Consider the following 21,709-nt stretch of genomic DNA (forward strand, 5'->3'; position numbering starts at 1 on the left):
TATATTGCGTTTTGGAATGAAACTCTTCTTCTGTTTCCCCATCTGAGCTCAGAGTAGATGAGAGATGTAATGTTTGTCTCTGTTGTGTTGAAGACCAATCAAGCAGGAGAGACCAGCCTCCCCTGTTCCCAGCTGTGTGTCCATGAAGAGTGACCGGTCTATGGTTCAACCTATGAAGTTTAGAGAGGGAGACTTTTCTACTGAACAAAGGTAAGAAGAACTCAAGGGTCCTGGTCAGTGAGTTAAACAACACTGTCTCTAGTCATTTCTCCTCTCCCATTTTCCCATTTATTGTTGTTGTTTTCATAATACATAGGCTAATCATTTAGTCCATTTTCATAGTCCTAAAACAATATTAAACAAACATTCCCCTCCCTGTGTGTGTGTGTGTGTGTGTGTGTGTGTGTGTGTGTGTGTGTGTGTGTGTGTGTGTGTGTGTGTGTGTGTGTGTGTGTGTGTGTGTGTGTGTGTGTGTGTGTGTGTGTGTGTGTGTGTGTGTGTGTGTGTGTGTGTGTGTGTGTGTGTGTGTGTTCCCTGGATGAGGAGATGTAATCTCATGTTTTGTCCATAGAAACCAACAGGAGAGATCAGAGTCAGAGATTCTCAGTGGTCAGTCTTCCCAGAGTCATCAAACAGACCTGGCCTCCATATTCAGTGTATGTGGTCCTGTTATGTACATTTGTTTTTGTTTACCTCAAGTTAAGTTGATCTGTCAATCATTCATTAATGTGTTAATGAGAAAGCATTTTGTTTCTTGCTTAACTCATTTACTTGATTTATTTCAGTTGCTTGAAGAGAATATTATTACATTTGTGAAGAACGAGCTGAAGATGTTCAAGAGGATTCTTAGTCCAGAACTCCCAGAAGGCTTTGAGAGTCAGAAGCAGGATAAGGAAGTGGTGGATGCTGAAGATGAGAAGCAGGAGAGCAGTGCCAGAGAGGGGGCTCTGAAGATCACACTGCACGTCCTGAGGAAAATGAACCAGAAGGAGCTTGCTGACACACTGGAGAAATGTAAGATCTGTCTGCCTCATGATGAATGATGTTTTATAACATTTAAAAGCTGTAGTTAAAGTACAACTAAAGTAGCTGTGTAACTCAATGATATTGTAGCAGCCTTAACACAACACCTAGTGTAGCAGGGATGTGTTGTGGTGATTAATTTAGAGAGAGAGAGAGAGACATTAATAATACCATCAATAATACCAATAATAATGTAATCAGTCACACCAGTCTGTAATGCATTATGAAAACATTCACCCAGTCTGTTAACAGAATGAATTATTATAATGTAAAACTTTATAACAGTCCTACAATACTGTAGACATTAAAACGGACGTAATATTAATATCCTCTGTGTTATTTATTCATTCAGATGAGCTTGCTGTGATTTGCCAACGTGAACTCAAATCTAATCTAAAGAAGAAGTTTCAATGTGTATTTGAGGGGATCGCTAAACAAGGAAACCCAACACTTCTCAATAAGATCTACACAGAGCTCTACATCACAGAGGGTGGAACAGGAGAGGTCAATAAGGAACATGAGCTGAAACAGATTGAGACAACAACCAGGAAACAAGCAAGACCAGAGACTGCAATCAAATGTAATGACATCTTCAAACCCTTAACTGGACAAGACAAACTTATCAGAACTGTGCTGACAAAGGGAGTCGCTGGCATTGGAAAAACAGTCTCTGTGCAGAAGTTCATTCTGGACTGGGCTGAAGGAAAAGCAAATCAGGATGTCCAATTTGTATTTTCATTCCCTTTTCGGGAGCTGAATTTGATGAAAGAGGACAAACACACTTTCATTGAACTTCTCAATCACTTCTCAATGGAAACCAAACAATCAAGAATCTCCAACTACGACAAGTACAAAGCTCTGTTCATCTTTGATGGTCTGGATGAGTGCCGACTGCCCCTAGACTTCCAGAAGAACAAGATCTGTTGGGACGTCACAGAGTCAACCTCAGTGGATGTTCTGCTGACAAATCTCATCAAGGGAAATCTGCTTCCCTCTGCTCTCCTCTGGATAACTACCCGACCTGCAGCAGCCAATAAGATCCCTTCAGGGTGTGTTGACCAGGTGACAGAGGTACGAGGGTTCAATGACCCACAGAAGGAGGAGTACTTCAGGAAGAGATTCAGTGATGAGGACCTGGCCAGCAGAATCATCTCACACATAAAGACATCAAGGAGCCTCCACATCATGTGCCACATTCCAGTCTTCTGTTGGATTTCTGCAACAGTCCTTGAACACATGCTGGAACAGAAGAGAGAAGAGATGCCCAAGACTCTGACTGAGATGTACACACACCTTGTGGTGTTTCATACCAAACAGAAGAATGAAAAGTATCTTAGGAAAGAAGAGACAGGTCCACACTGGAATAAAGAGAGTATTCTGTCACTGGGAAAACTGGCTTTTCAACAGCTTGTGAAAGGCAATCTGATTTTCTATGAAGAAGACCTGAAAGAGTCTGGCATTGATGTCAATGAAGCCTCAGTTTACTCAGGATTGTGCACACAGCTCTTTAAAGAGGAATGTGTGCTGTACCAAGACAAGGTGTACTGCTTTGTTCATCTGAGCATTCAGGAGTTTCTGGCTGCTGTATATGTGTTCCTCTCATTCATCAACAACAATGAGAATCTAGTTGACAAACTGCAAACAAACGACAAGCCTGAAGTTACTTTCTACAGGAGTGCTGTGGATAAAGCCTTACAAAGTGAGACAGGAAACCTGGACCTTTTCCTCCGCTTCCTTCTGGGCCTTTCACTGGAGTCCAATCAGAAGCACTTACGAGGTCTACTGACAAAGACAAGAAGCAGCTCACAGAGCCATGAAGAAACAGTCAAGTACATCAAGGAGAAGATCGGGGAGAATCCCTCTCCAGAGAGGAGCATCAATCTGTTCCACTGTCTGAATGAACTGAATGACCATTCTCTAGTGGAGGAGATCCAAAGCTACCTGAGCTCAGGAAGTCTCTCAAAACCCAACCTGTCACCTGCACAGTGGTCAGCGCTGGTCTTTGTGTTGCTGACTTCAGAAAAGGAGCTGGATGTGTTTGACCTGAAGAAATACTCCAGATCAGAGGAAGGTCTTCTGAGGCTGCTGCCAGTGGTCAAAGCCTCCAGAGCTGTTCTGTGAGTAAATAAAATGATATATAATATGTATAATATATTATTTTGAAAAACATATTGAATAAATGCATTGATTTTCACATTAGTATAACATTATGACCATACAATTCTAGGAGACGGAAGATGAATCTATATGTTGTTTGAGAGAATAAACCAAATGCATCTGCCATTGTCCTTCTACACTTCTGGTGTTAAACTAACAGTGTGTTTGTGAAGTCATGATGATCTCTTTGTCAGGCTGTCAGGCTGTGGAGTCACAGAGGAAGGCTGTGCTTCTCTGGTCTCAGCTCTGGAGTCAATCCCCTCACACCTGAGAGAGCTGGATCTGAGTAACAATGACCTGAAGGATTCAGGAGTGAAGCTGCTCTCTGCTGGACTGGGGAATCCCCACTGTAAACTGGAGACTCTGAGGTCAGTATTCCTGTAGTTGGTCAACAAGTGATAACTGTTCACCAGATCCACATGTGTTTACCAGACAGACATAGTCCACACCATATGTGTTTGGACAGTGAGGCTTACAGTTTTAAATGTGGTGCTCTGCTCCAGCATTTTGGATTTGAGATACAATGTTGATATAATGGTGAGAGGTTAGCATGTTTTGTTGTAGTCTGTTATTGGTAATGGTGAGAGGTTAGCATGTTTTGTTGTAGTCTGTTATTGGTAATGGTGAGAGGTTAGCATGTTTTGTTGTAGCCTCTGTTATTGGTAATGGTGAGAGGTTAGCAAGTTTTGTTGTAGCCTCTGTTATTGGTAATGGTGAGAGGTTAGCATGTTTTGTTGTAGCCTCTGTTATTGGTAATGGTGAGAGGTTAGCATGTTTTGTTGTAGCCTCTGTTATTGGTAATGGTGAGAGGTTAGTATGTTGTGTTGTAGCCTCTGTTATTGGTAATGGTGAGAGGTTAGAATGTTTTGTTGTAGCCTCTGTTATTGGTAATGGTGAGAGGTTAGCATGTTTTGTTGTAGTCTCTGTTATTGGTAATGGTGAGAGGTTAGCATGTTTTGTTGTAGTCTCTGTTATTGGTAATGGTGAGAGGTTAGCAAGTTTTGTTGTAGCCTCTGTTATTGGTAATGGTGAGAGGTTAGCATGTTTTGTTGTAGTCTCTGTTATTGGTAATGGTGAGAGGTTAGCATGTTTTGTTGTAGCCTCTGTTATTGGTAATGGTGAGAGGTTAGCATGTTTTGTTGTAGCCTCTGTTATTGGTAATGGTGAGAGGTTAGCATGTTTTGTTGTGGCCTCTGTTATTGGTAATGGTGAGAGGTTAGCATGTTTTGTTGTAGTCTGTTATTGGTAATGGTGAGAGGTTAGCATGTTTTGTTGTAGCCTCTGTTATTGGTAATGGTGAGAGGTTAGCATGTTTTGTTGTAGCCTCTGTTATTGGTAATGGTGAGAGGTTAGCATGTTTTGTTGTGGCCTCTGTTATTGGTAATGGTGAGAGGTTAGCATGTTTTGTTGTAGTCTGTTATTGGTAATGGTGAGAGGTTAGTATGTTTTGTTGTAGCCTCTGTAACTTTCTCACTGATTATTATTCATGATTCATTCATGATCTTTCTCAGTCAAGGCGTCACAGGCTTGATGTCTCATTGTGTTCGAGGAATATGGGACCAGATAAACTTTTGACTAATTTAATACACTTTAAGTGTCAGAATACTTATGACTTCTTCAAATGGGGGGACTAGATACATAAAATGCTTTTAATTTTTCTAAACATTGAAACAGATATGTATTAAAATATCCTCAAATAAAAGGTGACATTATATACTGTCACCTCATATGAAACATTTGATCTGAAATCCAAAATGTTGGAGTATAGAGACACATTTAAAATGTTATCTTCACTGTCTAAATAGATATGGTGTGGACTGTATACTCAATACAATCTAAATCTGATACCTCACTGTCTAAATAGATATGGTGTGGACTGTATACTCAATACAATCTAAATCTGATACCTCACTGTCTAAATAGATATGGTGTGGACTGTATACTCAATACAATCTAAATCTGATACCTCACTGTCTAAATAGATATGGTGTGGACTGTATACTCAATACAATCTAAATCTGATACCTCACTGTCTAAATAGATATGGTGTGGACTGTATACTCAATACAATCTAAATCTGATACCTCACTGTCTAAATAGATATGGTGTGGACTGTATACTCAATACAATCTAAATCTGATACCTCACTGTCTAAATAGATATGGTGTGGACTGTATACTCAATACAATCTAAATCTGATTCCTCACTGTCTGTCTTCTGACTGATACTGCTTTTTAAACTGGTCTGGTCAGTCTACTACAATATTTGTACTATACATGTTTCTATCTGCAGACAATACTTTGATCATTTGTCATTTTTTATGATGATACACTATTTTATGAATAGATATGGAAGGTTTCAGGACACTGATGTATCTGAATATGTTGAAAAATATACTGCCACTATTTTCACCACCAAAGAATATCAGTGTGATTTTAATATGATTTGACTCTTTGCAGGCTGTCAGGCTGTCTAGTCACAGAGGAAGGCTGTGCTTCTCTGGTCTCAGCTCTGAGGTCAAACCCCTCACACCTGAGAGAGCTGGACCTGAGCTACAATCACCCAGGAGACTCAGGAGTCAGACTGCTCTCTGCTGGACTGGAGGATCCACACTGCAGACTGGAGAAACTCAAGTATGTAGAGGGTTTATGTCAATGTTCATATCAGACATGTTTGACTTATCAGGCTAGTTAAGACAAACATTCTTACCACCACTTGGATAAAGTTATATGATGACTGTGTGTGTGTGTGTGTGTGTGTGTGTGTGTGTGTGTGTGTGTGTGTGTGTGTGTGTGTGTGTGTGTGTGTGTGTGTGTGTGTGTGTGTGTGTGTGTGTGTGTGTGTGTGTGTGTGTGTGTGTGTGTGTGTGTGTGTGTGTGTGTGTGTGTGTGTGTGTGTGTGTGTGTGTGTGTGTGTGAGTTCAGGTGTATCCCTCAATGACTGTCTGTTCTTCTGCTTACCGCTACAGTGTGGAACATGGTGGAGAGAACAGAATGAAACCTGGGCTTAGAAAATGTGAGTGTTGACAGCTGTGAAGAATATGACTAAGAATAAGTCTTAATTCAAGTTAAGTCAAAGACCACCATCATTACTGACTTGGTCATATTAAATATCAGCTGTAATTCTACAGAAGCAGAAATCAGGGACACCAAAGTTTACAAAGAGTTGCTTTGACTGTGTGTGTGTGTGTGTGTGTGTGTGTGTGTGTGTGTGTGTGTGTGTGTGTGTGTGTGTGTGTGTGTGTGTGTAATTAATGTGACTAAGCGTGTTTTATATTACCATACAACATATCATGATAATTTCACAAGTCTCAAGTTACCTTAACTTCTCCTTTTGATACCTAGAAACATCTACATTAAATTTATCAGTGAAAAGTGAGTTAATTTCTGAACCACCCATCCCGGATCCGTGATAATTGTCAACAGAAACGCTGACTAGCCTAGCCTAGCGCCACAGGTATATAATATAATTTCATGAAATCACAAGTGCAATATTGCAAAACACAGTTTAGCCTTTTGTTAATCCATCTGTCGTCTCAGATTTTGAAATGATACGGCGAAAGCAATACAAGCGTTTGTGTAAGTTTATCGATCGCTCGACAAAACAATAAGTAATAACAATTAACAACCAATAAGTACACTTAGCATCAGGTAACTTGGTCACGAAAATCAGAAAAGCAATCAAATGAATCGTTTACCTTTGATGATCTTCGGGATGTTTTCACTCACGAGACTCCCAGTTAGACAATAAATGTTCCTTTTGTTCCATAAAGATATTTTTTATATCCAAATACCTCCGTTAGTTTGGTGCGTTATGCCCAGGAATCCACCGGAAAGAGCGGTCGCGACAACGCCGACAAAAATTCCAAATTATATCCATAATGTCCACAGAAACATGTCAAACGTTTTTTATAATCAATACTCAGGGTGTTTTTCAAATATCTATTCGATAATATATCATCCGGGACAGTTGGCTAGGACCGGGAGTAACAATGGCTAACTTTCAAGTCACTCTGAGATCCCCCACCTATCCACTTACGCAATGTGGTCGTTCACGCTCATTCTTCAAAATAAAAGCCTGAAACTATTTATTTATTTATTTACCTTTATTTAACGAGGCAAGTCACTTAAGAAAAAATTCTTATTTTCAATGACGGCCTAGGAACAGTGGGTTAACTGCCTGTTCAGGGGAAGAACGACAGATTTGTACCTCGTCAGCTCGGGGTTTTGAACTTGCAACCTTCCAGTTACTAGTCCAATGCTCTAACCAATAGGCTAAACTATGTCTAAAGGCTGTTGACACCTTAGAAAGCCATAGAAAAAGAAGTATGGTTGATATCCCTTTATATAGGGATGCATAGGAACAGAGAGGTTTCAAGAACAGGGGCACTTCCTGATTGGATTTTCCTCAGGTTTTAGTCTGCAATATCAGTTCTGTTTAACTCACAGACGAAAAATGTACAGTTTTGGAAACTTCAGAGTGTTTTCTATCCTAATCTGACAATTACATGCATATTCTAGTTTCGGGGGCTGAGAAATAGGCAGTTTCAAACGGGTACGTGTTTTTAGCCAAAAACGAAAGTATCGCCCCCTACACGCAAAAGGTTAACTTCTTAAGAAGGTAACATTCTAATGTGAATGATGATGATTTCTAATTTTGTGTCTGGTTTCATCCATCAGATGTCTGTGATCTCACACTGGACCTAAACACAGTAAACAGACTCCTCTCTCTGTCTGAGGAGAACAGAAAGGTGACATGTAGGAGAGAGAAGCAGCCGTATCCTGATCACCCAGAGAGATTTAAGGACTGTGGACAGGTGCTGTGTAGAGAGGGACTGACTGGGCGCTGTTACTGGGAGGTAGAGTGGAGTGGGGAAGGGGCTGTTATAGGAGTGACATATAAAGGAATCAGCAGGAGAGGAGAGGTTAATGACTGTTGTCTTGGATACAATGACAAGTCCTGGAGTCTGGACTGCATTGAAAACAGTTACTCTGCCTGTCACAATAATAATCACACTACCATAGACGTCCCCTCCTCCAGCTCCCACAGAGTAGGAGTGTATCTGGACTGGCCAACCGGCACTCTGTCCTTCTATAGAGCCTCCTCTGACACACTGACCCACCTGATCACATTCACCTCCACATTCACTGAGCCCCTCTATCCAGGGTTTAGACTTTTGTGGGTTGACTCCTCAGTGTCTCTTTGTCAGACAAACTGATACACACACTGACACAAACACTTACACACAAACACACAAACACACACACACACACACACACACACACACACACACGCTGCACACACATACTGGACACACACACTGACACACACACACACACAAACACACAGGACACACACACTGGACACACACACACTGTGCACACAAACAGACACAGGATACACACACAGAATACACATTGTATGCATCATGAACACAAACACACATTTATTCAGTAACACACCACACACACACACAGACAGACACATTGTCAAAGCAAATCTTTGTAAACTTTGGTGTCCCTGATTTCTGCTTCTGTAGAACTACAGCTGATATGTAATATGACCAAGTAAGTAATGATGGTGGTCTTTGACTTTGACTTAACTTGAATTAAGACTTATTCTTAGTCATATTCTTTACAGACAGTCAACACTCACATTTTCTAGGCCCAGGTTTCATTCTGTTCTCTCCACCATGTTCCACACTGTAGCGGTAAGCAGAAGAACAGACAGTCATTGAGGGATACACCTGAACTCACACACACACACACACACACACACACACACACACACACACACACACACACACACACACACACACACACACACACACACACACACACACACACACACACACACTGGACACACATACACACACTCTGGACACACACACTTGACACAAATTCTAGACACACACTGGACACACACTAGACACACACATGCACACAGACTGGACCCACAAATACTGGACACACACTGGACACACACACACACTTGGCACACACACACACTGGACACACACTAGATATACACAGAGACAGACACACACACACTGGACACAGATACTACACACAGACACTGGACACACACACACACACACACACACACACACGCACACAAGACACACACACACTGACACTCACACAAATCAAATCAAATGTATTTATTTAGCCCTTCTTTACATCAGCTGATATCTCAAAGTGCTGTACAGAAACCCAGCCTAAAACCCCAAACAGCAAGCAATGTAGGTGTAGAAGCACGGTGGCTAGGAAAAACTCCCTAGAAAGGCCAGAACCTAGGAAGAAACCTAGAGAGGAACCAGGCTATGAGGGGTGGCCAGTCCTCTTCTGGCTGTGCCGGGTGGAGATTATAACAGAACATGGCCAAGATGTTCAAATGTTCATAAATGACCAGCATGGTCAAATAATAATAATCACAGTGGTTGTCGAGGGTGCAGCAAGTCAGCACCTCAGGAGTAAATGTCAGTTGGCTTTTCATAGCTGATCATTGAGAGTATCTCTACCACTCCTGCTGTCTCTAGAGAGTTGAAAACAGCAGGTCTGGGACAGGTAGCACGTCTGGTGAACAGGTCAGGGTTCCATAAGCCGCAGGCAGAACAGTTGAAACTGGAGCAGCAGCACGGCCAGGTGGACTTGGGACAGCAAGGAGTCATCATGCCAGGTAGTCCTGAGGCATTGTACTAGGGCTCAGGTCCTCCGAGAGAGAGAAAGAAAGAGAGAATTAGAGAGAGCATACTTAAATTCACACAGGACACCGGATAGGACAGGAGAAGTACTCCAGATATAACAAACTGACCCTCGCCCCCCGACACATAAACTACTGCAGCATAAATACTGGAGGCTGAGACAGGAGGGGTCAGGAGACACTGACACACACACACGCACACTGGACATGGGTACACACACACACACTGGACACACACACACACAGACACACACACAAACACAGACACACACAAAGACTGGACACACACACACATACTTGGCCATCACACACACTGGACACACTAGACACACACATACACTGGACTAACACACACACACACACACACACACACACACACACACACACTGGACACACACACTGGACACAAATACTACACACAGACACCGAACACACACACACACACACACACACACACACACACACACACACTGGACAAACACACACTAGACACACACACACTGACACACACACCTCATGTTTCAGCATCATAATGAACGGCCCGATGTCACAAGGATCTGGACACAATTCTTGGATGCTGAAAATGTCCCAGTCCTCCATGAACTGAGTACTCACGAGACATGTCACCCATTGAGCATGTTTGGGATGCTCTGGATAGACATGTACTACAGCATGTTCCAATTCTCACGAATATCCAGCAACTTCGCACAGCCATTGAAGAGGACTGGGACAACATTCCACAGGCCACAATCAACAGCCTGATCAACTCTATGTGAAGGAGATGTGTTGTACTGCATGAGGCAAATGGTCACGCCAGATACTGACTGGTTTTCTGATCCACACTCCTACTGTTTTATTAAGGTGTCTGACAAACAGATGCATATCTGTGTTCCCAGTCATGTGAAATCCGTAGATTAGGGCCTAATGAATTTAGTATTTCAACTGACTGATGTCCTTATATGAACTGTAACTCAGTAAAATCTTTGTAATTGTTGCATGTTGGGTTTATATTTTTGTTCAGTATAATAAAAAGATCCGTTGTACATGTTTTATGTTTGATATGATGTTAGTAACACTCTGAAGTCATTCCATCCTTTCACTAAATGGTAGTAACACTCTGAAGTCATTCCATCCTTTCACTAAATGGTAGTAACACTCTGAAGTCATTCCATCCTTTCACTAAATGGTAGTAACACTCTGAAGTCATTCCATCCTTTCACTAAATGGTAGTAACACTCTGAAGTCATTCCATCCTTTCACTAAATGGTAGTAACACTCTGAAGTCATTCCATCATTTCACTAAATGGTAGTAACACTAAGTCATTCCATCCTTTCACTAAATGGTAGTAACACTCTGAAGTCATTCCATCATTTCACTAAATGGTAGTAACACTCTGAAGTCATTCCATCCTTTCACTAAATGGTAGTAACACTCTGAAGTCATTCCATCCTTTCACTAAATGGTAGTAACACTCTGAAGTCATTCCATCATTTCACTAAATGGTAGTAACACTCTGAAGTCATTCCATCCTTTCACTAAATGGTAGTAACACTAAGTCATCCCATCCTTTCACTAAATGGTAGTAACACTAAGTCATTCCATCCTTTCACTAAATGGTAGTACCACTAAGTCATTCCATCCTTTCACTAAATGGTAGTAACACTAAGTCATTCCATCCTTTCACTAAATGGTAGTAACACTAAGTCATTCCATCATTTCACTAAATGGTAGTAACACTAAGTCATTCCATCCTTTCACTAAATGGTAGTAACACTAAGTCATCCCATCCTTTCACTAAATGGTAGTAACACTAAGTCATTCCATCCTTTCACTAAATGGTAGTAACACTAAGTCATTCCATCCTTTCACTAAATGGTAGTAACACTAAGTCATTCCATCCTTTCACTAAATGGTAGTAACACTAAGTCATTCCATCATTTCACTAAATGGTAGTAACACTAAGTCATTCCATCATTTCACTAAATGGTAGTAACACTAAGTCATTCCATCCTTTCACTAAATGGTAGTAACACTAAGTCATTCCATCCTTTCACTAAATGGTAGTAACACTAAGTCATTCCATCCTTTCACTAAATGGTAGTAACACTAAGTCATTCCATCCTTTCACTAAATGGTAGTAACACTAAGTCATTCCATCCTTTCACTAAATGGTAGTAACACTAAGTCATTCCATCCTTTCACTAAATGGTAGTAACACTAAGTCATTCCATCATTTCACTAAATGGTAGTAACACTAAGTCATTCCATCCTTTCACTAAATGGTAGTAACACTAAGTCATTCCATCCTTTCACTAAATGGTAGTAACACTAAGTCATTCTATCCTTTCACTAAATGGTAGTAACACTCTGAAGTCATTCCAATCATTAGATGCACCTGGCATCAATCATTACATGCACCTGGCATCAATAATTAGAAACACCTGGCATCCATCATTACACGCACCTGGCATCAATCATTAGACACACCTGGCATCAATCATTACACGCACCTGGCATCCATCATTAGACACACCTGGCGTCAATCATTACACGCACCTGGCATCAATCATTACACGCACCTGGCATTAATCATTAGACACACCTGGCATCCATCATTACACGCACCTGGCATCAATCATTAGAAACAACTGGCATCAATCATTACACGCACCTGGCATCAATCATTAGACACACCTGGCATCCAATCATTACACGCACCTGGCATCAATCATTATACACACTTGGCATCAATCATTACACGCACCTGGCATCAATCATTAGACACACCTGTCATCAATCATTACACGCACCTGGCATCAATCATTATATGCACCTGGCATCAATCATTACACGCACCTGGCATCCATCATTACACGCACCTGGCATCCATCATTACACGCACCTGGCATCAATCATTAGACACACCTGGCATCCATCATTACACACACCTGGCATCAATCATTAGACACACCTGGCATCCATCATTACGTGCACATGGCATCCATCATTAGACGCACCTAGTAAAACTCATCATGAGGCATACCTGGACTCCATTACCTCACTCATTACCTCCCCTTTATCTGGCACTCCCTTAGGTTCGTTACCCAGGCAGTATTAACAATGTTTCATGTCCGTAGGTTACTCTTGTTTCCTGTATTGGTCCATATTCCGTTTATTATTAAACTCACCACTTGCTTCCCGACTCCCAGCGTCTCTACGTTACAGGGCTTACTTCATCAGAGGGCTTTCATCAACGGATCTGAAATCAGCCTTCCTCCTTGACTAGTGCCATAGACTGACTGATGCTCAACATACCTAGATATCTCCCTCTGATGTGAGCAGATCTCATTCCCGGTTCTGAGGTGATGTAACTTTAGTGATTGGAGAAGGTGTGTTCTATCTAACTGCACAGGACTTCTAGACTAATGGATATTTTAGATTTTTTTTCTCTGACTTTTTGCTATTGTTACCTGCAGTAAAGGCAGTGAGATCTTTGATTCTAGGTCTGGCAGTAATCTTTGAGTGAGAATAGTGTCATTATAACACTCATTTAAATCTATATGGAGGCCTGGCAGTAATCTTTGAGTGAGAATAGTGTAATTATAACAATCATTTAAATCTATATGTTGTGCAGGTCTGGTTTCTTCTCAGTTTTACTAGAGTTTGTAATTGTTTATCTCGTAGTACTTTCTGTTCTGTATTCCAGTTTGTCGTTGTTTATAGTTTCACTCAATGCCGGGGGGTTAAGAAATAATGTATAGAGCAATGCCTTATTTGTTCTTGCCAAACAGATTGATGTCAACATCTACAGATCTCAGTGGGGAAATGATTTGTGTCTCTCTCATGGTTCTGAACTCTCTGCTGGAGTCACCACTCTAATGAATCAGTTCAATGGAAGTATTTTACACTCAGACTGGGACCCTATTGGTCAATTCCTGTGTCTTGTCATCAACTGTAACATCATCATCATATTTACTGTCACATTCTGACCTCTATTTCCTTTGTTTTGCCTTTATTTAGTATGGTCAGGGCGTGAGTTGGGGTGGGCAGTCTGTTTGTTCTTCTATGATTTTGGGATTTCTATGTTTCGGCCTAGTACGGTTCTCAATCAGAGGCAGGTGCCATTAGTTGTCTCTGATTGAGAATCATACTTAGGTAGCCTGGGTTGCACTGTGTGTTTGTGGGTGTTTGTTTCCGTGTCTGTGTTTTTCACCACACGGTACTGTTTCGGTTTTCGTTCATTTCACGTTTATTCTCTTTGTATCAGTTGTGTTCATGTTGAGTATTTCTCATTAAAAGAACCATGGACGCATATTGGTCCTCCGATCCTTCTCCCCTCTCCTCTTCAGACGAAGAGGAGAAAAACCTTTACAATTACCAACATTTATTGGTTCAATTCCAAACTTGAAAATGATCAGTGACTTGAATCTTTGGAAAAACGTATTCTCCATTGGCTAACCAATTTCCCTAAAGCTTTACTTATAGTAGGCTAACCAAGTTCCCTAATGCTTTACTAATAGTAGGCTAACCAAGTTCCCTAATGCTTTACTTATAGTAGGCTAACCAAGTTCCCTAATGCTTTACTTATAGTAGGCTAACCAAGTTCCCTAATGCTTTACTTATAGTAGGCTAACCAAGTTCCCTAATGCTTTACTTATAGTAGGCTAACCAAGTTCCCTAATGCTTTACTTATAGTAGGCTAACCAAGTTCCCTAATGCTTTACTTATAGTAGGCTAACCAAGTTCCCTAATGCTTTACTTATAGTAGGCTAACCAAGTTCCCTAATGCTTTACTTATAGTAGGCTAACCAAGTTCCCTAATGCTTTACTTATAGTAGGCTAACCAAGTTCCCTAATGCTTTACTATAGTAGGCTAACCAAGTTCCCTAATGCTTTACTTATAGTAGGCTAACCAAGTTCCCTAATGCTTTACTATAGTAGGCTAACCAAGTTCCCTAATGCTTTACTTATAGTAGGCTAACCAAGTTCCCTAATGCTTTACTTATAGAAGGCTAACCAAGTTCCCTAAAGCTTTACTTATAGTAGGCTAACCAAGTTCCCTAATGCTTTACTTATAATAGGCTAACCAAGTTCCCTAAAGCTTTACTTATAGTAGGATAACCAAGTTCCCTAATGCTTTACTTATAGTAGGCTAACCAAGTTCCCTAATGCTTTACTTATAGTAGGCTAACCAAGTTCCCTAATGCTTTACTTATAGTAGGCTAACCATGTTCCCTAATGCTTTACTTATAGTAGGCTAACCAAGTTCCCTAATGCTTTACTTATAGTAGGCTAACCAAGTTCCCTAATGCTTTACTTATAATAGGCTAACCAAGTTCCCTAATGCTTTACTTATAGTAGGCTAACCAAGTTCCCTAATGCTTTACTTATAGTAGGCTAACCATGTTCCCTAATGCTTTACTTATAGTAGGCTAACCAAGTTCCCTAATGCTTTACTTATAGTAGGCTAACCAAGTTCCCTAATGCTTTACTTATAATAGGCTAACCAAGTTCCCTAATGCTTTACTTATAGTAGGCTAACCAAGTTCCCTAATGCTTTACTTATAGTAGGCTAACCATGTTCCCTAATGCTTTACTTATAGTAGGCTAACCAAGTTCCCTAATGCTTTACTTATAGTAGGCTAACCAAGTTCCCTAATGCTTTACTTATAATAGGCTAACCAAGTTCCCTAATGCTTTACTTATAGTAGGTGGGGATTTTAATATTTCTCAGAATCATTTAAATGAAAGATGGCCTCCAGGACAGTTCATTTCTATGAATATTAGTTTGGCCTCCAGGACAGTTCATTTCTATGAATATTAGTTTGGGCTCCAGGACAGTTCATTTCTATGAATATTAGTTTGGCCTCCAGGACAGTTCATTTCTATGAATATTAGTTTGGCCTCCAGGACAGTTCATTTCTATGAATATTAGTTTGGCCTCCAGGACAGTTCATTTCTATGAATATTAGTTTGGCCTCCAGGACAGTTCATTTCTATGAATATTAGTTTGGCCTCCAGGACAGTTCATTTCTATGAATATTAGTTTGAGCCAGTTGATGGAAAGGTTTGATATTGTATATATTTGGAGAGTAAAGTTTCCTAATGACGAGTCTTTCACTTGGAGTAATAAGACCCACTCCAGACAATCACCACAGATCTTTGGTTGGTGTCTAAATGATTTGATTAACAGGATATTTCTGTTAACATCCTGGTCACTCACCTTACTGATCATAGAGCTGTTTATATTGACATTACACTGTTTATCTCTGATAATGGCCCTTACTGATCATAGAGCTGTTTATCTCTGATAATGGCCCTTACTGGTCATAGAGCTGTTTATCTCTGATAATGGCCCTTACTGACCATAGAGCTGTTTATACTGACATTACACTGTTTATCTCTGATAAAGGCCCTTACTGATCATAGAGCTGTTTATATTGACATTACACTGTTTATCTCTGATAATGGCCCTTACTGACCATAGAGCTGTTTATAATGACATTACACTGTTTATCTCTGATAATGGCCCTTACTGATCATAGAGCTGTTTATAATGACATTACACTGTTTATCTCTGATAATGGCCCTTACTGATCATAGAGCTGTTTATATTGACATTACACTGTTTATCTCTGATAATGGCCCTTACTGATCATAGAGCTGTTTATAATGACATTACACTGTTTATCTCTGATAATGGCCCTTACTGATCATAGAGCTGTTTATAATGACATTACACTGTTTATCTCTGATAATGGCCCTTACTGATCATAGAGCTGTTTATATTGGCATTACACTGTTTATCTCTGATAATGGCCCTTACTGATCATAGAGCTGTGTATCTCTGATAATGGCCCTTACTGATCATAGAGCTGTTTATAATGACATTACACTGTTTATCTCTGATAATGGCCCTTACTGATCATAGAGCTGTGTATCTCTGATAATGGCCCTTACTGATCATAGAGCTGTTTATATTGGCATTACACTGTTTATCTCTGATAATGGCCCTTACTGATCATAGAGCTGTTTATATTGACATTACACTGTTTATCTCTGATAATGGCCCTAACTGATCATAGAGCTGTTTATCTCTGATAATGGCCCTTACTGATCATAGAGCTGTTTATCTCTGATAATGGCCCTTACTGATTATAGAGCTGTTTATATTGGCATTACACTGTTTATCTCTGATAATGGCCCTTACTGATCATAGAGCTGTTTATCTCTGATAATGGCCCTTACTGATCATAGAGATGTTTATATTGACATTACACTGTTGATCTCTGATAATGGCCCTTACTGATCATAGAGCTGTTTATCTCTGATAATGGCCCTTACTGATCATAGAGCTGTTTATATTGACATTACACTGTTTATCTCTGATAATGGCCCTTACTGATCATAGAGCTGTTTATACTGACATTACACTGTTGATCTCTGATAATGGCCCTTACTGATCATAGAGCTGTTTATCTCTGATAATGGCCCTTACTGATTATAGAGCTGTTTATATTGGCATTACACTGTTTATCTCTGATAATGGCCCTTACTGATCATAGAGCTGTTTATCTCTGATAATGGCCCTTACTGATCATAGAGATGTTTATATTGACATTACACTGTTGATCTCTGATAATGGCCCTTACTGATCATAGAGCTGTTTATCTCTGATAATGGCCCTTACTGATCATAGAGCTGTTTATATTGACATTACACTGTTTATCTCTGATAATGGCCCTTACTGATCATAGAGCTGTTTATACTGACATTACACTGTTGATCTCTGATAATGGCCCTTACTGATCATAGAGCTGTTTATACTGACATTACACTGTTTATGTCTGATAATGGCCCTGGCAGAGCATCCTATTGGAAGCTTAATAGCTCTATATTAAAACATGAGTTGGTCCAGATTAAATATGACTGGTCTCGTCACATATACCACATTAATCTACATCTTTAGTTGCAACTTCTACATTATTGTAACAGTTTTCTTCATCTGAAGGAGATGCGGACCAAAAGGCAGCGTGGTGGTTATTATACTGTATATGTTTTAATTTATAATGAAGAAAACTATACGTGAGTAAACTAAGAAAACCTAAAACAGTCCTATCTGGTGCAAAACACAGAGACAGGAACAATCACCCACCAACACACAGTGAAACCCAGGCTACCTAAATATGGTTCCCAATCAGAGACAATGACTAACACCTGCCTCTGATTGAGAACCATATCAGGCTAGACATAGAAATAGACAAACAAGACATCCAACATAGAATGCCCACTCAGATCACACCCTGACCAACCAAAACATAGAAACATACAAAGCAAACTATGGTCAGGGTGTGACAAGTATTGTGAGGTGTCCTCATCTTCTACAGTATTGTGAGGTGTCCTCATCTTCTACAGTATTGTGAGGTGTCCTCATCTTCTACAGTATTGTGAGGTGTCCTCATCTTCTACAGTATTGTGAGGTGTCCTCATCTTCTACAGTATTGTGAGGTGTCCTCATCTTCTACAGTATTGTGAGGTGTCCTCATCTTCTACAGTACTGTGAGGTGTCCTCATCTTCTACAGTATTGTGAGGTGTCCTCATCTTCTACAGTACTGTGAGGTGTCCTCATCTTCTACAGTATTGTGAGGTGTCCTCATCTTCTACAGTATTGTGAGGTGTCCTCATCTTCTACAGTATTGTGAGCTGTCCTCATCTTCTACAGTATCGTGAGGTGTCCTCATCTTCTACAGTATTGTGAGGTGTCCTCATCTTCTACAGTATTGTGAGGTGTCCTCATCTTCTACAGTATTGTGAGGTGTCCTCATCTTCTACAGTATTGTGAGGTGTCCTCATCTTCTACAGTATTGTGAGGTGTCCTCATCTTCTACAGTATTGTGAGGTGTCCTCATCTTCTACAGTATTGTGAGGTGTCCTCATCTTCTACAGTATTGTGAGGTGTCCTCAACTCTTTGTTTTGATTGTCTGGGGGATGTGAAATCAGTTGGTGAGGCTGACAGGGAACAGTGTGAAAACCCTGTTTTAGTTGAACACATCATTTATTCTATTGAACAACTTAAAAATAATAAGTCTCCTGGGACTGATGGTATATCTGCTGAGTTTTACACAACTGTTTACAGAACAGTTAGTCCCTTTTCTGTTGGAGGTCTCCTAGGACTGATGGTATATCTGCTGAGTTTCACACAACTGTTTACAGAACAGTTAGTCCCTTTTCTGTTGGAGGTCTCCTGGGACTGATGGTGTATCTGCTGAGTTTTACACAACTGTTTACAGAACAGTTAGTCCCTTTTCAGTTGGAGGTATTTTCTGAAAGTGTTGCAGGAATTAAATTCCTCTATGTTTTAACACCCAATTAAAATTAAATACTCTGTCAATTCATAAGGATTTGTATGACCCTTATTTTATAGTAATGGACAGAGCCCAGACTAAGCATTCTAGCCAGTCTGGCGATATAGTTCATTCATTTCTACCAAGGAACAGACAGTCATTGTTCTAATTCTTGATTATATTTACACACATTATATTCAGTACTAAGGTTAAAAGAAAATTCATACATATACAGTAACATAATAGTATTCTGATTAGTACATATACAGTAACATAATAGTATTCTGATTAGTACATATACAGTAACATAATAGTATTCTGATTAGTGCATATACAGTAACATAATAGTATTCTGATTAGTTACATATACAGTAACATAACAGTATTCTGATTAGTACTTATACAGTAACATAATAGTATTCTGATTAGTCAGTCCTGACTGAAATGTATAAATAATTAGTCATTATTGATAAAAATTCCCTTAACATATCCACCCTTTGATTAAATATTATACATCCAATCACACATGTAGTTATTTTGTAATATTAAAAAGCCTATTTCTATTTTTACTAGAAATATTTATTGTCATCAAAACATCACCTAAACATAACCCACTACTTGTTATCAAAACATCACCTAAACATAACCCACTACTTGCATTCGCCATGACTGTTTCTTAGGCCTACATCAGAATCATAACTCTTCTTATCAGGAATTTCGTTACAATCTTCATTAAAAAAAACAGTATAATAATGAAACAAGATACAACCTAACCTCCCTAAACATCAAAAATGGTCTCATCAAATATAAATTCCCCGCAAATTAAGGATCCAGATTCGTCCACTTGTTCTGTAGACATGCATTCAGCACTCCACGGGTCAGAACTTGGAATCCACTGGTTACTCACCATCTATTATCATCGATTTCTCCAGAGTCCTGGAAATAAGGCCTCGTACACAGGGAATTAGACAACAGCCCCATAAAACTAAAACAGTCACACAGGTGAATGCAGTCCATAATACAGTGATCATAATATTTTTTCCATTTTCCGAACATACTATCAAACCAATTAGTCAGAGAAGTATCCACCCCAGAGTTTTCTGCCAAACCGTGAGCCAGGGTGGTCAAACCAGCTGAGGCTTCGGGCACTGATTCGTCCGGAGCTGTGTTATTTGGGATGTAAGCACAAACATGGTCCCGAAAATCACGCATACTTCTCCCTTTTCAGCCAATAACATATCTAATGCAATTCTATTCTGCCAAGCCATCCAGCTGGTTGCTTCAGTCTGTTCTGCAAAACCTTTAATAGCATCTCTGGTATAATTGTTAAAGCGCTGTTGATTATAATAAATATAATTAATCCAGTCCTCGTCCGTGGAACCCCAATGTTATCAATGTATACATACTCAATAAGAGACCCGGATGGAGTAGCTCTTTTCTCCCATCTGGCTATACTTCATGTCTTGGTGTTGAATGAGTGTGAAAGGCATTCCCAAATGTACACGGGAGCATAATCCTGTCCAATCTGTTGGTAAAACCTCTCCCTGACATCATTTCCCAAGAGTACTGTACCGGGCCAAACGGTAATAATCTCCTCCGGTCACTGTAAAGGGAGGAACCTGTGGATATAAATCGTGGAAGTCAATGCAACTGTCATTATCTGGCATTCCTGCTTTCGTGAACAGCTTTACCATACCGGCCTAAACTTCTCTACCCAGAACCGTACTAGGGTGTCGACCAAGACCTGGTCATATCCATCATACCACAACCCTAGATCCTCCTTCATTTCTGTTTAAAGGGTTAGGTGTATCTTTATGCAATACATCCCTCTCTCCTGATTACAATCAAAAACTCTCACCTTCACTATACTCTACCTTCTTCCATACTGGGTGAGTGGATTCATATAGCCCTCTCTCTCCAAATGAGCTATGACCTGTGTCCATGATCAATATGGGAACCTGCACCGATATATGCCATAATGTCTCAGAGTCCTAGACTGCCATGTAGTTAGAGACCCCATTTGGTCTACATAAAACTCCATTGAGAGATCCTTCCCAACCTCTACTCTAACTTCCTGTCTACCCAGATCTAGGGATCTCTTATGCTTGTTTTGGAACAAAATCCTCATCGTCTAAACCATGGGTCAAATTACCACTCTCCACATACTCAGTTCAGACGTGCTGTATCAGGAATATGGCGCCCACGATAAGACAGCTCAGACAAACAGTGCCCATGTGAAGCCCCACCCTCTCCCCGAGAACACATCATTAGCAAGAGCCAGACACACTTTCACTTCTATGAACAAAAACAGGGATGAAATGACAGAAAGGAGATCTTCATTCGAGAGATGGCCCCTGGAATTCTGTTAATTCCAGTTCTCCTCTCGAACACTGTTTATTGTTCGACAGTGTCATTGTGTCTTCCCCTCCCGCCGTGTGATATGAATCCGGGTAGCTCTTTCAGCTAGCTGTCACCAGGAG

At 40.2% G+C, this 21,709-nt stretch overlaps 2 protein-coding genes across 2 annotated transcripts in view; both read left to right on the plus strand.

The window, feature by feature from the left end:
- The window catches only part of LOC139405168 (NLR family CARD domain-containing protein 3-like), a 457,948-nt gene that overhangs the window by 107,739 nt on the left and 328,500 nt on the right, over positions 1-21,709 (plus strand). The gene's annotated exons all lie outside the window — the stretch shown is intronic.
- LOC139405174 (NLR family CARD domain-containing protein 3-like) lies at positions 128-8,421 on the plus strand. Its single transcript, XM_071147594.1, has 8 exons — positions 128-210; positions 572-656; positions 786-1,014; positions 1,376-3,140; positions 3,375-3,548; positions 5,640-5,813; positions 6,149-6,195; positions 7,860-8,421. The coding sequence occupies exons 1-8, from the start codon at positions 143-145 to the stop codon at positions 8,396-8,398; spliced, it is 3,081 nt and encodes a 1,026-aa protein (XP_071003695.1). The 5' UTR covers positions 128-142; the 3' UTR covers positions 8,399-8,421.

Source organism: Oncorhynchus clarkii, unplaced genomic scaffold (assembly GCF_045791955.1).
Source record: "Oncorhynchus clarkii lewisi isolate Uvic-CL-2024 unplaced genomic scaffold, UVic_Ocla_1.0 unplaced_contig_8549_pilon_pilon, whole genome shotgun sequence".
NCBI lineage: Eukaryota > Metazoa > Chordata > Actinopteri > Salmoniformes > Salmonidae > Oncorhynchus > Oncorhynchus clarkii.

What these genes read in the sequence shown, in the direction of transcription:
- LOC139405174 (XM_071147594.1), top strand. Translation starts at nt 143, where the DNA reads ATGAAGAGTGACCGGTCTATGGTTCAACCTATGAAGTTTAGAGAGGGA. An exon ending in AAAGCCTCCAGAGCTGTTCT is followed by an intron (nt 3,141 to 3,374) that starts GTGAGTAAATAA and finishes TCTCTTTGTCAG; the next exon opens with GCTGTCAGGCTGTGGAGTCA. An exon ending in TGCAGACTGGAGAAACTCAA is followed by an intron (nt 5,814 to 6,148) that starts GTATGTAGAGGG and finishes TTACCGCTACAG; the next exon opens with TGTGGAACATGGTGGAGAGA.